Below are 17,676 nucleotides of genomic sequence, written 5' to 3'. Positions count from 1 at the left end.
ATGGTTAAAAGAGATAACTAGTAACTCCATTTTTCATAACAGAACATGGCATAAGTTATATTTTTAATAAAACTAGGCATTATCATGAACTCAACAAAATTGGAACCACATCATTTGAATCTATCAACTAGGAGATACATATTTTTGAATATATACACAAATCTGTGAAAAGAATAAAACAAAAACGAATTTGAATCCTAACTCTACTGTCGGGCTGGCCCGATGGACACGGCGGCCCACCACGCATGCGCAAGCGAACGCCAACGCGGCCTAGCACTCGGCGCGGCCCACGCTGGCTCCCGCCTTGGCTCAATGACTGACGATAGGACCCCACGCGATAGAGAGACAGACAGGGGAGGAGGAAGAGACGATGGCGCAACTCATCGCCGGTGGCCTCTCCGGCGAGTCCAGTGGTACTACGGTGTTCTCCTTGCCCACGCGCATCTAGCAGTGCCCTCAATTGAAGCTATTGCTGCGGCTACTGGCAATGGCGATGGTCATGGCGGCGCACGGCCATGGCATGGTCGGCTCCGGCGAGACGACGGCGCCACTGCCCTAGTGGGTGACCCTACGAGCTTCAGCATCACTCACAGCCGCTAGCGCAAGGGAGAGAAGGGATGGGAGGGTCACGGTGATAGTTGGCCACGTGGAGTGCCAACTCCGGCGAGGTCCCGCCTTGGCGGCGGTGGAAGAACTGGCGATTACGCCCTTACCCAGCCTCAATCGCCCTAGTTGAAAGGTGGAGGTGGTAGAGGAGATCACGGCGAAGTGAGGAGCAAGATGGCTGGCATGTTTTTGTAGTGGTGAGCGCGCAAGGCAACGGCGACGCTTGGTCAGAACTGGAGGAGCTGCGGTGGCTTCGGTGCAACACGCGGTGAAGGCGAAAGAATGCAATGGAGCAGGCGAGTGCGTCGGGCAGGCGCTGGCCTTCATCTGGAGCTCGGACGTGCGACGTGGAGACTTCAGTAGAGCATGCGCGCCACGTGGCGAGCAGCTCCTGCACCGGTCGGCCACAGCAAACTCTGTCCGTTATCTGAAATTTTTGATTCAGAGATCAACGACGATGACTGACAAGCGAACTTAGTAGTGATGGATCTCTTAAATCGTGACGATTTAGTGGAAGTAATGTATACAAAAGTTGTAGAGCTATGGTAGGGCTACAACTTTGATTTAGACATCTATAGCTAATTCACCCTGTATCCTGAGTTGTATCAAGCCAAAGTTGGCTCGATCCAACTGGAATGGCATCAATGACTTAGACAAATTTTTCAGTAAGAACTCAGCAGGGAAAAATGACTTGTGGCCCTTGTTTGAACATGTTCCACACATTTTCATGAGTTGATCATAAAACAACTTTTGTTCCTTGATAAATTAGCTACAACTTTGGTAAAGAGTGCACAGCCATGCAAGGTCCCTAAGTTGGTCTTTTGAATCAGTCAAACAGTGGCACTCTAAGGGTCAATTCAAGTCGAACCTCCACTTGAGGGCATTTTTGTCATTTTGATCCATATGAACAATGTTCCAACAATTACCCTAAGTGTAGTTAAGGTGTATTAGACCATAATCAACCACTTTACACAAATGCTATACCCATGTCAAATGATCACATGTGATGAAACAACAAAACAAGCAATTCACCCAAATGTTGCAATTCAATGTTTCACATGTTTCATGACTTTGTTGTTATTTTATACTTGTCACATTACTACCATGTTGCCATGTTTCAAGGTATGAGAAATTCATGTTGCATTCACATGTTGCACTACTACCATTCATAAGCAATCAAGTATGAAACAAACAGAATTTGTGAATGTTGCATATGTATGTTTCAGTGACAATAGCATGATGACATAGATGATGCATATGTTTATGAAATGACATGCAATTTCATGGAAGCCAAACACCTAGGGTGTTACACTATACAAAAGTATCACAAAACTGATATGCAACATTTTTATATTGTAGATCTACTACTAAGAAACACAACAAAATTGGTCTCACTCGATTTGGAGCTAAAATGAGCAAACTATGGATTTTTGAAGCCTTTAAAAGCATTTTCTAGAAATCTTTTTCTTTTAAAACGAAAATCCAGCTGTTGAAAACGCTGGGTGCACCCGGTGTAGTGCACCCAGGTTCACGCTGAGGTGCTGACAGCGGGCCCCCGTGGGTCAGTCGGCCCCAACTGCCAGCCACCCACTGCAGGGGAGGCGGCGTTGACCGGTGCGAGCTCACCATCGGTGAGGTGGCCGGTGACGAGGTCACCACCCACGTGACCACCGGGCCAAGGCGGACCTATCGGTGCATCTATCGAGGCCAGTGGAGCTTGGCAAGCCGGCCGCTACCGTGCATGGTGGAGCGGCGGCGTGGGTTGTCGCCGGTGGGGCGTCCCCGGCTACGGCACGGTGAGTGGAGGCGCTCGGGAGCCTCAGTGACATGGTGTGGTGCTCATGCGCGAGAAAAGAGAGCTAGAAGGAGGATAGAGGGGTGAGGTCCATGGAGCGGAGCACTCCGGCGAGGAGGAGCTCACTCCGGTGAGCGATTCACGGCCGGTGAAAGCTTACCAAGGTGAACCAACGCGAGCGCGCGGTGCATGAGGTGGAGGCGGAGCTCAGGGTGAGATGGAGCGGTCGATGGCGAGCTGGGGTGGTCGGGCGAGCCAACTCCGGCGTGGCGCTGGTGTGGGCGGTGGCGGAGGTGAGCGCGTGCGCGTGCTCTGCTACTGGCGCGTGAGAGGAAAATGGGAGAGAGCGAGAATGGAAAGGGAGGCTCGAACAAGGGGACTTGAAGGTGGGGTGGGGCCAATCGGAATGGGGCAGGCCGGTGGTGCCACGCGGCGAGCTCGCTGGCGCATGGTCGCCACACGGCTCGCGCATCTTGGCACGGTCAGAGCGTGGGCATGTCACGCGCGCGGGAGCGGCATGGCGTGGGCCTGGGCCAGTGAAGCGGCTGCTAGGCCAGGGCGAAGAGCGTGGCGCGGGAGCGGGAGCACGTGGGAGCTGTGGGCCAGCTTTGTCAGCTGGGCCAAAAGCGGGGCGGGTGGCCCAGTAAGAAGCAAATCGAATTTTTTCAATTTATTTTCTATTCCTATTACATTCAAATGCAAATTTTGAGCAATTTCAATCAGTTTCAAACTTTGGCCCAAAAATAAAAGTTGTGCTAAAATTTATTCTCTACAACTTTGTCAAAAGGAGTAAGGTCAAAACCCAATTAGATTGTGAACTATGGATTTAAAGTTAATTTAAATCAAAAACCCTATTTTAGAAGATTATTGTTAAAACCAAAATTTGAGAAAACTTTGAATATACAGCTTGCTCCAAATTGCATCCTAATTACTTCTAAGTGGTCTAAGTGATCAACCAAGGTACACACATGGCAAAACAAACATAGCATCCAATCTATTAAAACAAAACTATGCAACATACATGTTTCATTAGTATGTTTCAATTCTATATTTCATGTCATGCTTATGAATGCATGATGGTGATTATGCTCATGATTTGCAAAATGTTAATGCATGCTTAACATCGAGGTGTTATAGTTTTCCTCGCGTAGGCGCGGTCACCACGCCCCTGTGCCATGGCGTTGGCATGCCGACCGCATGTACGCATGCCTAGACGCGCTCGGCTGTCCACTGTGGCTGACAGCCCTAGCGCATGGCTGTCCCTCCTCAGTGCCGCGCCACAGCACGCTGTCGTCATGTCTGCCTGTGCCTCTGCACTGCCACCGTCCCTTCACCATGCTGTATGCCAACTCACTGCCCCACCACCCACTGTCACTGCCATCGCGTCACCATCCTACTCTGGCCTACCGCTGCATCTCTGGTTCGCTTGGGCGCTGTGCGTGTGGGGCTAGAACGCCGTCGGCATGCCATTTATGGCACTATGATGCGCGGGCCATGTCGACCTCATGCGTGTGCCATCGGCTAGCACCAGCTATGGGCTGCACTAGTTGCACCAAGGTGCACTCGCCAGCTACCCACCACGTCCTCACCGCCTCCCGTCCTTTGTTTCTCCCCTGCTCGCCTCTGTGTGTCGACCACCCCTGTTTCCGCCGTCGTGTCACAGCCATGGTGTGCCAGGGCGCAGACGCTGGCCTTCAATTGCGTGTGCCTATGTATACGCCTGGATGTCCGCATGCCAACCATACCCACCACGCTTTGAATTAAGCCACGACGAACTCTAATTTGGAAGTTCCCCCTCTGTCGTGCCATTAAGGCCGGAACCGGCAATGGCCAAGGGCAGCCACCCGCCGCATCACCCCTCATCAATCCATCTTTACCACGAGCTCTGCCTTCACCTACACTTCACCCTACGCACCACACTTGCACCTCTACTACCTTGCCGTAGCCACTAACGTGACCGTGCCATCTCAGAGCACCGCCGCATTCCACTGCCCGTACGTGGCCAGCCTTGTTTGGGGAACCTCTTGCCAAACAACCACTGCAGCCATAACCAGGGTACTATAGTGATGCTATATGCTAGCTAGTTCACCCCGTGGTGGCTTAGGGTGGCCGGCGTGGTCGCACCACTATCGCACATGGCCGTGCGCCATGGTCGCCACTTCCACAAGCTCTGCCGCTCCTGTAGCCTAGGCTAGTGTAGGCACTGGGGTTGTAGATGGGTGTCAGCCCATTAGTGGTGCCAGCATGGGTCCTAGCTGACCGGTGTGGCCGCCAAATGCCATCGCCACTGCATCGGCATGCGTGGGTGGCCAGGGGGCTCATAGTTGTGAAGAAGAGAAAGTTCTGAGGGTTCCTTTGCATAAGTGCTGTCTTTGGGAATAGTAACATGGACTGCATGTTAGTTTGCCTAGAGTTTAGGGGCATTTTTACATATGTGTCGCGTTCGCGTAGGCCTTCCTATCGTGGGCCACCTTGTGTGGGCTGCGCCAGCAGGCCGCGCTCATGCGTGCGCTATGCCGCATGGGCCGCGCGTTGTGGGCTGCATGGAGGAATTGGTTTTTCCTTTTTCCTGGAGATTAGTAAATGCTTTTCTAATTTAGTTTTGAGCTAATCTTTAGTAAATTATATAAAATCAAGTAGGTGTCCAAAAATTATGAAATAAATTCTGTTGAGTTCCTAAAAATGTTGTCTATCTGATAGTATGGTTCATTTATACATGTCTGTGTTGATGCTAAGGTCTATTAAATCATTTGAAAGTGTTTAATGTTATTTAGATTAATAATTGTAGGAATTTTTGTGGCAATTTGGTAATAGCTTTGGCTATGAAATTTTTACAGTAGGTTCATTAGATTATTATGTGCTTACTGTAATTTTTGTAGCCTTAGAATAGGTTGAGAAATATGGTGGCTAAGTACTCCTTGTTGTAGTATATATATTAAATCGATAATAAGAATAAGGGTGTCTTTAGTAGGTAAGTTAATACATGAAATGTTTCATACCTATTTAGTGGGAATAATAGGTAGCTTAGCTTAGCATCGTAGTCATTAGAGTTAGCTTGGTAGGTGTATTCTTATTTTAAAAGTCGTTGTTGCCGCATTACTAAGTGTTGCATCATCATTTCATGCATGTAGATAACGAGTTGGTAGAGTTCATGACTGTGGACGAGCAGGAGTACGAGGAGGTAATTGAAGAGTATGAGGAGGAGATTCTTGTACAGGAAGGAGCCCCGAAGCCACCAGCGACTAACTTTGCTGACACCACGCCTACCCAAGGCAAGTCCCGGTGCATAACCCTTATTTTGAATGATCACTGTATATATATATATATATATATATATGATGCGCATTTATGTTACAAGCATTTTATGGAAACTACATGCATAGATATACCTACACGTATAAATTGGACTAGTAAATGGATAGGATAACCTAAGAGAATCCTTTACTAAATGTCTTGTCATTTCTCAAGTCTCTTGCTCCTAATCTGGAGGGTTGTACTTAATGGTTGGTTCCTATCTGTTTATAGATGAACCTGAGATCCGGTCATGGGAGCATTAATGTCGGAGCGGGCCATGGTCTTGGCAAAGGCCAAGGTGAAAGTGGCTGGGGCAATGAGAACAACAATGGGGAGAGCCACAAGGCCCCACTTCTGGCTCCTCCTCCTCCGCCACCACCGCCTCCGATGACTCGTGTGAAGATGATGGCGGAGATGTTGGCTGCTCATCGTGAGTCAGCCCGTGCCATGGAGCTGTTAGCACAGGCTATCCGTGGCTTCACCCGTGGAGGCCACGGAGGCAATGGCGGGAATGGGGGTGGTGCCCATGGTCCTGAGGGACCCTGTTCTTACTAGGATTTCTTGAAGATGCACCCACCCACATTCACGCCAACTACTGAACCTCTGGATATGGAGCATTGGCTTCGTATTCTAGAGCAAAAGTTTTAGCTGCTCATTATAACTGAGGAGCAGAAGGTGCGCTTTACATTGCAATAGCTATTGGGTTCTGCTAGTGCATGGTAGGACACGTTCAATGCCATGCAGCTGGTGGATCACCATGTGATTTGGCAGGAGTTTATTGTGGCTTTCAGAGAGTATTACATTCCTGCTGATGTTCTGAACAGGAAGTTGACAGAGTTTCTAGACCTGAGGCAAGGGAGCATGTCTATGATGGACTATGTAAACAAGTTCAATCATCTGTCATAGTATGCTAGGACCCATGTTGATACAGATGAGAAGAAGAGGGACCGTTTCTATCGCGGCTTCTCTTGTAGTCTATAGGAGTTCTACATAGGAAACTATCAGACCTTTGGTGCTATGATGAACGCTGCTATTGCCATGGAGGGGCTGCAGTGTGACTCTCAGGTGGAGTGGAAGTGCAAGCGGGTGGCTACAAGGTCTTCTAGTCACTCCCAGGCTTAGAAGGTACAAGTTATCAAGCGGGTGCCTTATTAGTCTTTAGGTGGGTAGTCGCTCCACTAGCCTTAGTAGACCTACTAGGCACCTTCTATCTAGTACCATGCACCTACTCAGCAGGTGCAACAACAGCAACAGCCCCAGGGACAACAGGTCCCACCTCATCAGGGACAGGGGAACAAGCCTGGTGCTTGTTTCAAGTACAGCAAGGAGGGCCACTATGCTCGGGAGTGTCCGCAGAACTAGCCTACATAGTCTGCTCAACCCTTAGCTAACTCCTGTCTGATCAAGTGGACAATTATTAAGAAAAAGTTGCCCATGAGCCGCTCTGGGCAAGTTAACTTCATAGAGGCTGAGGAAATCTTGCAGAATGAACAAGTGATGATTGGTATGTTTGAAAGCATCTAGGCCCCTAGTTGGGTTTCGGTGATTAATGACAATACGAGATTACTATGACTAACATTTGTTTTGTAGAGGTAATTAAGTTAGGTCATGGTAATAACAATTGATTGGGCAATCATGGTTGTCATGCCCCTACGATGGAAATCATTTTGGTTTTCAAAGGATGGATGACAAGGTTAAGGATGGACTAGTTCTAAGTGTCGTTTGGTGTTGAAGAGACACTTAGAGTAGTTTAGGACTTTGTTTTCCTTTGGACGTACTATTAAAGGGGGGTATGGACTAGTAGCTTGACCTAGGTGAGTCTAGTGGGTTAGCTGTGGTGCACACTTGTCAAAATCTAGCACTAGGTAGCTCAGGAGTAGCCCTAGGATCAACTGGAGCAAACTTCATTCACATATGATTTCGAGTTAGAAGTGAATGGGGGGTCAAATGACTGATCGGACGCTGGTCTGGTTGTGACCGGACGCTGAAGGGTGAGTTTGGTCAGTTCATTTGATCAATTGGATCCATCTGGTTGCGACCGGATGCTGAGTTAAATGTGACCGGACGCTAGGTTTCTATGCCCGATCAACTCCAGAGAGGTTCCAGAGAGGGAGTTTCCTGATCGGACGCGTCCGGTCAGTGTTGACCGGACACTGGTCAGGATCCAGTTACTAACCGGGCGCTAAACAGCGATGTGACCAGATTCTGGGTGCCAATGTTCGGTCAACATCAGTAAGGTTCCAGATAGCAATTTTCGTGACCGAACGCATCCGGTCAGTGCTGACCAGACATAGGTCAGAGTCAAATCACAACTTAATGGCTCTGTGGCGGGGATAACTGACCGGAGCGTCTGGTCACCCCACTGAGTGCTGACTCAACCTCCTAACGGTTCATTTCGAATGAAGGGGTATAAATACTTCCTCTATTCATCCAAGGGAGGTCTCTTGCCCATTTGTTCAGCTGAGAAACACCCTTGAGAGTGCTAAGGAGAGCAAGAGCCTAGTGAGGTGATTGAGATTTGAGAATCCAAGATTAAGGCCTCATTAGTGCAAGGAGAGTAGCAAGTGTGCATCCACCCTTCTCATTAGACTTGTTGTGGTCAAGTGAGAGTTCATGCTTGTTACTCTTGGTGATCGCCATCACCTAGACGGCTTGGTGGTGATCGAGAGTTTGGTGATCATCTGGCGGAGCTTGTGGATGACCCAACTCAAGTTGTGAGTGGTTGTGGGCGATTCACCATGATGGACTATCAAAGAATCAGCCCGTAGAGAGCACTTGATCCTTGCTCGGATCAAGGAGAAGCTACACCCTTGCGCGGGTGCTCCAACGAGGACTAGTGGGGAGTGGCGACTCTCCGATACCTCAGCAAAACAACGCCACATTCCTTCTCCTCTCTTTACTTTAAGTATTTATATTTGAGCAATTCATTTTTTGTCTTTACATTCTTAGAATTGCCATGCTAGAGTAGGATTGGAACTTAGGGTGCTAAACATTTGTGCGGTAGATCAATAGAATCACATTCTAGGCATAAGAGGTGAAGTGGGCTAAGTGTAGGGTTTAATTATTGCAAAGAATTTTAGAATTAGCCCAATTCACCTCCTCTTGGGCATCTTGATCCTTCCAATGTTTACCATTGATTCCCACCCAGCATATGTGTTGTTTGATTTGGGTGCATCACATTCAGTCATGAGCATGGGGTTTGCACAGAGGCACAATATATCGCTTATGGCTATACCTATTGCCTATAGAATCAGTACTCTGGATGTGCAGTTGTGCATTAATACTCAGACGGACACAGTTGGATTAGTGCTAGCCACTCACACTTACCGCCTCTAGTTCATTGTGCTGCTCAGGTAGGGCATTGATGTAATTCTGGGTATGAACTGGTTGCATGTATATGGGGTAGCCTTGGATCTTAGGCAGAGAGTTGTTGAGTTACAGCTTCCTTCTTCTGAGGATAGGATGTCTCTTCTTATGCCCTCAGATCCAGTCTTACCAGTTGCTGCCCATGTGAAGCTTCTCCTGATCTTGCCTCTATTCCTGTGGTCTGTGAGTTCTCGGATGTCTTCCCTGAAGATCTTCCTGGGTTGCCACCGGATAGAGATATGGAGTTTTCTATTGAGTTAGAACCTAACACTGCTCCTATTTCCCAGCGCTCGTACCGCATGGCCCCGAAGGAATTGGCAGAAATGAAGAACCAGTTAGAGGAGTTATTGGAAAAGGGATTTATCCATCCTAGTTCTTCACCATGGGGTTGTCCAGCTATTTTTGTGAAGAAGAAGGACGGTACCTTGTGGATGTGTGTGGATTACCACCCTCTCAATGCGGTAACCATTAAGAACAAGTATCCTCTACCTCATATTGATACTTTGTTCGATCAACTAGCTGGTGCCAAGGTGTTTTCTAAGATTGACCCTCGTTTAGGTTATCATCAGATTAAGATTAGACCATAAGATATACCAAAGGTAGCTTTCTCTACTAGGTATGGGCTGTATGAATACCTAGTCATGTCTTTTGGTCTCACCAATGCTCCTGCATTCTTCATGTATCTTATGAATTCAGTCTTTATGCCAGAGTTGGATAAGTTTGTAGTGGTGTTCATTGATGATATCTTGATATATTCTAAGAAGAAGAAAGAGCATGCCTAACATCTTCATATAGTACTGACTCGATTAAGGGAACACAAGTTGTATGCCAAATTCAGCAAGTGTGAGTTTTGGTTAGATCAAGTGCAGTTTTTGGGACATGTTCTGACACCTGAAGGTATCTCAATAGACCCAAGTAAGGTGCAAGATATATTAAATTGGATGTCTCCAAAGTCAGTGCATCAGATTCATCACTTCTTTGGTCTTGCTGGATACTATCGGTGTTTCATTCTTGACTTCTCTAAAATAGCTTAGCCAATGACCAAGCTGCTCCAGAAAGATACCAAGTTTGTATGGAGTCCAGCTTGTGAAGAAGCTTTTCAAGCTTTGAAGAAATTTCTTACCACTGCTCCTGTTCTTGCCCAACCAGATATTGACAGACCTTTTGATGTATACTATGATGCCTCAAAGATGGGGTTGGGATGTGTGCTTATGTAGGATGGGCATGTGATAGCTTATGCTTCATGTCAGCTAAAAAAGCACGAGGTGAATTATCCCACCCATGATTTAAAGCTGGCTGCTGTGGTGCACGGTCTAAAAATTTAGTGGCATTATTTGTTGGAAAATAAAGTACACATTTTTATGAATCACAAGAGTCTCAAATATATTTTCACTCAGTCCGAGCTGAACTTGAGGCAATAGAGATGGTTGGAGCTAATTAAGGATTACAATTTATAAGTTCATTACCATCTCGAAAAAGCTAATGTAGTAGCTGATGCTTTGAGCCGGAAGTCATATTAGGTTGAAGAAACACCTTTGTCTCTCAACCATGCTGAGGTGCTAGCCCATATTGCTTTAGTCTCAGATTTGCTTGAGCAAATTTATTATAGTGCAAAGGCAAGATATTTTGAAAATTCCGCATATCAATAAATTAATTGCCAAAGGGCATGGTCCTCAGTTTAGTATTGATGAGCAAGATGTAGTAAGGTACAAGAACAGATTGGTGGTTCCGTCAAATGAGGAGATTAGAAGAAAGATTTTGGATGAAGCTCATCATTCCAAGTTGTCCATCCACCCAAGAAGTAACAAGATGTACCATGATTTGCGCCACTTGTTTTGGTGGTCCAATATGAAACAGGATATCACCAAGTACGTTGCGGAGTGCGACACTTGTGGGAGAGTTAAGGCAAACCAGGATATTTGCAGCCTTTGGCTATCCCCATTTGGAAATAGGAAGATATTTCCATGGATTTCATTGTGGGTTTATCTCGCACGTCCAAGGGCTATAACTCTATTTGGGTCATTGTGGATCGCCTTACCAAGTTCGCTCATTTTCTCCTGGTGGATACTAGATATTTAGCCAAGAAGTATGCCAAGTTGTATTTTAACCAGATTGTGACCCTGCATGGAGTTCCTCTTACTATCATCTCTGATAGAGGGTCAGTCTTTGTCTCTCATTTTTGGGAGCAACTCTAGAAATGTCTTGGTACTAGTCTCCTCATAAGTTTAGCTTATCATCCACAAACTAACGGCCAAACAGAAATGGTAAATCAGGCACTTGAGGATATGTTGAGAGCTTATGCCATTTCTTTTCCTGAGAAATGGGATAAATGCTTGAACTTAGCTGAGTTTTCTTACAACAATAGCTATCAAGAAAGCATTCGTATGGCACCCTTTGAAGCTCTGTATGGAAAGAAATATAGGACACCACTTAACTGGGTTGAAGTGGGAGATCATGGATATTTTGGGCCTGATTTCATCAAAGAAGCTCGAGAGCAAGTCAGTATTATTCAGAGTCATTTGAATGCAACTCAGAGTCGATAGAAAACTTATACGGACAAGCGAAGAAGGCCTTTGCAGTTTGTAGTTGGGGATCATGTGTACCTAATGTTTAAAATAGCGGGCTATTGAAAATAGCGGCAAATTTTTTCTAGAAGCTATGCAGCTATAGCGGTGCTATGCCAGATAGCGTTTTTTTTAAAAAACATGAAAAACACCCGTAATTGATAAAAAAATCATGGCAAATATGAAATTCGATGAACACAAATATGTTTATAAGGTTCCACAATTCTAGGTAATATTACCAAATACCAAATGACATTACAACATGATTCATGAAAGTTTAACCGTCCAAAATACCAAATTAGTAGCAAATGATAACTAATAAGTAGAAAATAACTAATTAAAGTGCCACTGTTGTAGTGCAATTTCAAGGACACAAGTGCAATTTAATCTGAGATGGACTTCTCAGAGTCAGACTGAGAATATGGATCACTTGCAGACTGGCAGTGCACACCGACATCATGATCATCATCATTTTCTGTATCACAAGATGAAGCAGCTACAATCTCAGGCACCGATTGTTTGCCATCATTAATATCAGTGATCTTCTTCACCCTCTTCTTTAACCTAGGGCGGACAACTCTCTTCCTTTTATCATGTTCTGGTTCCGCTGGTGCAACCTCTTGTTCCTGTTCTTTCTCACCTTCACCTTGGGGGTCTTTTGGTTCTTCTTATTCATCATCTGCTGCAAGTGCAACTCTAGTGATAAATTCATTGTCATCATCTTCTAGAATATCTACAAATTGCTTCTCAATGGGGTCCTTTGCCTTATTCTCTCTTTTATGTTTCAGCCTGGAGTTAAATTTTACATACACGAGGTCACTCATCCTGCCATGAAGCAATTTGTTCCTTCTCTTTGACTGAACCTGTGCAGCCAATTGGAATCGCAATAAATCCAAAATAAATATCCATGTTAGTAGGACTATTACTGCAGTAGAAAACTAAATAACACTAGTAGTACTGTTGTTGTAGTAGAAAACTTAATACTAGACACTAAATGATTCTTACTTGTTCAAAATCACTCCAATTCCTCTCACAGTCTGAGGAGCTGCATGTTAGGCCCAAAATTCTTGTTGCCAATTTCCTAAGATTTGGAGAGCTGGTTCCATGATTCAGCCACCATTTAGCTTTAGAGAAAAATTGAATATTTAGATTAGAGTCCATAACTACATGTCAAATTGAGTAAATGATAATAAAATTCAGATTGCAACATAATTAAATGAATGACCAACTTACCCGGATCATTTTTTTCATTCCTCCGCTGCCTTGTAGTAATGTCTTTTCCAAATGATCCCAGCTCATTTTGGTACATATTGAGTTCATCAAATATCTTATCTTGGATTTCTGAATCGGGGACCATCTTTGTGACACAAGTAACTAGACCCTCGCTAAATGTTCCATCTGATTCGATCTCTATTTTATTTGGATAATAGTAGTATGGGTTCAAGTAATAACCAGCTAGATGCAAATGAGTCTTCAGCTTATTATCCCACCTCCTATAAATCTTTTCCCAAACATCTTTGTAGCGGCTCTCATCATTGTCAAATCTTTTGGCAATTTCCTTCTTTGCATCCAATAAACAGCCATGTAAAAAACCCATGGCTGGTACATCACTATCCATCCTTCTAAGCACATTAGCTAGTGGCTCAAAAAATTGACAGCACAATCAACATTTTTCCAAAATGTTTCAGACCTGACAGTTTTGGCAGCATTCTTCCCTTTGTCCGACTTTAAGTAACCCATTTCATTGAGCTCATTTTCCCTAAACAACCTTCCCAACTCTTTCTTGTTGTCCAGCAAGCTCTTCAAGTTCAAATAGGCTGTAGCAAAGCGTGTAATACCAACACGCACTAGATCTTTCCCTAGACATTTCCTCATGAGTGCCAGCACCCTTCTATGAGAATAAAGGAATGCTGTCAAAGATCTTGCTCTCACAATTGTGTCATCAATTTTCTTAATCTTGCCTATATCCTCCAGCATCAGATCTATAGTGTGGGCAGCACACCCAGTCCAGAAAATTGAAGGTCTCTTTGCTTTCAATAGATCTGCTGCTGCCCAATTCACACTAGCATTGTTAGTCACCACTTGAACAACATTTTTCTCTCCTATTTCTTCAATCCATTTGTCAACAAGTTCGAAGATATATTGGCCATTTTTCTTAACAGATGAGCAGTCCACTGAGTCTAGGAAATAAACACCAAAAGCACTATGAACTACAATATTCATTACTCCCCTACCTTTCTTATCTGTCCATGCATCTGTCATAAGTGAACAGCCTATGAGTGCCCATTGCTCCTTTTGGTTCTTCAATGAATCCTCTACCTTCTTCTTAGCTTTCTGTAAAAATAGACCACTCATCTCATATGCACTAGGCTCTATCAAGGATTTGCCAAAGTCTCCAACTGCCTCAAGCATGAGGTGAAAGCTAGGAAGTGTTACTGTATTGTGTGCAATGCCAGCTTCATAAAAGAATTGGCAGATGTACTCACAGGCTCGATCTCACCTCTCTTCTCTTTTCTGAGTTGACAACTTGGTCTGCACCTTATTGCTAAGGCTTGCTCCCTTCTTTGTAGCAACAACTTCTTTAGGAGTGGACTTGCAGAACCTCTCCATAGGGCTACTTGCACTTCTAGTTCTCCTTGAGTGAACAACAACAAAAGAATTGCCACCATCCTCTTCGCTTGATGCTTCTCCCTCTGAATGATCCAAGTTAACTTCATCTCTTGCCCTCTTGCGTTCTTTGGTTTTGTTTTCCTTGATAACATTTTCTTTGTGAGCAGTTCAATCATCTCCACCTTCACATTAGCTAGAACCTTTTCACACTTCTTAACATTGCATTACGGAATGTGGGCTAGATGGAGCTTGAGCCTTGTGATGCCACCTTTCCACACCTTGTCACAAAAATTGCACTTGAGCTCATGCTTCTTTGCTACATCTGGAAGAGTACAGTACTTTCAACCAGGGTCACTTGTGGAAACAATAGCTCATGCATTCTGATCTGTTGGGGCAGAGGCAGTGCTTGAGGTAACAATGACTACACCTATGCAACAAAATTAAAAATTCACAAGCAAATTTCAACAATGTACAGATTGAGACAATATGTAGCAATCTGCATACAGTCGAGGGAGAGGGATCACGAACTAACCTTGTTGAGACTGGGACATATTGGGAACTTGAGAGGGATCCCTTTCCCTTTGCAGTCATAGGCTTGCAGCTCAGCTCATGGTGGCTCAGTGGCTGTTGGACTCAAGCAAGTGCTGCTCAGCCGCCCAGCCGCCAGACTCAAGCTCCTGGTAGCCCGCCTAGTAGCCGCCGCCCAACCACGTAGCCGCCGTCATCGCTAAAGTCTTCAGCAGCCACCGTCGCTGCCCAGAAAGAGCCAATGCCCAGCTGTGTGAAAGACTGAAAGGGTGTGGAAGTGTGTGTGAGAGACACTGTAACCGCTCACTGATGCTATTCGTGGTATGTAGGATTTAGGGTTTCATTGGTTTTGGGCTTTAGTGGGCTGCCGTAGCTTCAGTGGTGTCGGGTTAATAAACCCAGGGTCCCTTGGGGACCGACTTCCATGCCAGGCTCAGCCCAAGAGTCTAAATACAATAGGCTGGAAGGATGGCCTAGTCGCCAACCTAAAGGTCTGGACCGAAAGGAGTGGTGCCTGCTCATCGACCCCTTGGGCCCACCACTCCGATCGGAGCACTCGCTTCGGCCTCCAGCCACCTTCGGACGCCCTCTCTGATCGGAAGGCCTAGCCCAAAGCACTACTTCCGACTCTAAACCCACGTCCCTCCGGATGGGGCTCATAGGAACCCTGCTCACCGCTCTTCTCCGACCGGCGCACTCAGAGCCAACTGGAGCCATTCGACCAGGGACGCCCGCTCGGTAGAAACCAGAAGACATCCAGAGAAAGGCAAGGCAAGGCTCACAAGTTAAAACCACTGTACCAGGGACCATACCCTGCATGGAACAATACTCTATAGCCACCTAACACAAATAGTATTGTAGGTGCCGACATCTCCCTCTACAGTATTGTAGGGGCTGCTAGAACTCCCATACGGTAAGGCCCTCCACGTGCCTCTGGGCATCGATAGCAGTATGGGCGCTAGGATTTACCGTACCGGGTGAACATAGCGAGACTCCTCACATGCCTCTAGGCATCAAACTGTATTTGTAGGTACCAACGTCCACCATCCCTAAAGAAGGCAGCACGAACTCCCGTATGTATCTGACATTCTACAGTGACATCAACAGTGTTGTAGGCGCCTACCATTATCTGGTACCTGCCGGTGTGGGCAACAAGGCTTGATAGGCATGGACAACAAGGCTTGGAAGCATACATACCCTCACCCTCTCACTTGTAAAGCCATCCCCTTCATCTATAAAAGGGGATGCGCTTCCTCCAACAAAGGGGACCGATTCCAGTAGATTAGAGTTCCTTAGATCGATAGCTCACAACCACAAAACTGCCAGGTTTGGACCTCAAGCACCTGCTTGAACACTTAGCTCATAGCAAAGTTCCTGTCACTCTTGGCCCTTTTGACCTGAGCTGACTGGACCTCTTGCACACCCCCATCTTTCTCCTTCTCGTTTGTAACCCCACTACAAACTTTGAGCACCTAGGCTTAGGAATAAAGTCACCGACCGACCCTAACTAGACGTAGGGCACATTGCCTGAACTAGTATAAATCCTATGTCATTGAGTGCTAGGCCACCTCCGATCACAACGTACAACAAAACTACAAATATTCACTAGTTGGTCACTCTCTGCACCGACGGTTGGCGCCGTCTATGGGGAAGACGCTGTGCGTTCAACACTTTTTGGTCATCGGATGGCCCACTTTTCTACCACCCTCACCGTGGTGGGCTCGGGCGATACGATTCGCTTCAGCTCGCTGGAGTTTCCTGCACTCTCACCCACAGGATGCGGGTTCCACCCATCTTCGAGCCATCCTAGGCCTTCCTCTTCAGAAGCCTGAACTTTGTCGCCGACCGGCTCGGCGTACTCCACCTCCGCAAGGAGACTCGTGACCCGGCACCCATCAGAGAGACGTCCTCCATCGACTCCAAGACGTGCAACTTCAACAACACGGCATCTGCGCTTCATTCCAAGCAAACTCTCTACTCAAACCCCACTGTAAGTAATATGCATACTGTTGTTCGCTCTTTATTTACTATCTCCCATCGATCACCCGGAGGGAATGCACCGCCCACGCCACAAACACCATATGATCGGTTCCCCTATGGCCTCGTGTCCTCCATGGATGCATATGCTCGGGGGCTCCAAAGGATGCTGGTACCATCCCTCCTCACGTCTGAATTCGTGGGAATGGTAGGCTACGTTCGTGCTGTTTCCCACGAACTTCCGGATGGTGAGGGCGAGAGCGACGGTTCCAGCATCGGTGACGTGGCACCCCGCCACCGTCCATCCTAGGAGTGCGCTATGGTGCTTGCTCCAGGATAGCCACCGGTGGTTGTGGAGTTTGCGCAAACTCACACCCCTTCGGACCCACGTGTGGGGGCCCCCGCGTCCGCTCAAGCACATGTCGAGGAATTACGACAATGATGGCAGAACCAGCCGCCGCCTGCGCCGGCGCAGTCGGTGCGACATGTTGCACCCCATGCGCCTAGCCCGGCAGGTGGCGCCTAGGGTCATGCCTGTTAGGTCCAACACGACATCATGAATGAGGGGAGCGGTCTCCCACAATTCACCTAGGCCGTCCAGAACATCGTTGCTGCGGCAATGCTTCTGTGCGGCGTTCCTGAGCCCGTCGACCCCCAGGAATGCACAGTCTACTAGAACCTCTGGGTTCTGGTAGAAGCCGTCGCCGTCCAACAGGCGGAAAGCTCCATGTCGTGACTTCGACCCGCACCCTCTCTCCCCACCAGGGGAGCGGGGACACGTCGGTCGGGTCACTCCATCCGCTCATCGCTACAACTGTCAGGCACGGCTCGAGAAGCGGCAGTCGTGCCATGATCCAACCCGGTGCCCGCTCCACACCAACCACCAGTACATGAGTGGCCCGATCCACACTAGGACACCCGTAGCATCGTCAGCAA

The 17,676-nt window shown here is 46.9% G+C and overlaps 2 protein-coding genes across 2 annotated transcripts; both read right to left on the bottom strand.

The window, feature by feature from the left end:
- Positions 1 to 12,293: 12,293 nt before the first annotated feature.
- LOC136515594 (uncharacterized) lies at positions 12,294 to 13,243 on the bottom strand. Its single transcript, XM_066509136.1, has 3 exons — positions 12,859 to 13,243; positions 12,631 to 12,749; positions 12,294 to 12,488 (listed from the first exon to the last, which is right to left on the bottom strand). The coding sequence occupies exons 1-3, from the start codon at positions 13,241 to 13,243 to the stop codon at positions 12,294 to 12,296; spliced, it is 699 nt and encodes a 232-aa protein (XP_066365233.1).
- Positions 13,244 to 13,260: 17 nt separating this feature from the next.
- LOC136515593 (uncharacterized) lies at positions 13,261 to 14,037 on the bottom strand. The gene has a single exon (XM_066509135.1). The coding sequence runs from the start codon at positions 14,035 to 14,037 to the stop codon at positions 13,261 to 13,263; it is 777 nt and encodes a 258-aa protein (XP_066365232.1).
- Positions 14,038 to 17,676: the final 3,639 nt, after the last annotated feature.

Source organism: Miscanthus floridulus, chromosome 17 (assembly GCF_019320115.1).
Source record: "Miscanthus floridulus cultivar M001 chromosome 17, ASM1932011v1, whole genome shotgun sequence".
Taxonomy (NCBI): domain Eukaryota; kingdom Viridiplantae; phylum Streptophyta; class Magnoliopsida; order Poales; family Poaceae; genus Miscanthus; species Miscanthus floridulus.
This window is presented reverse-complemented; position numbering and strand designations above follow the sequence as displayed.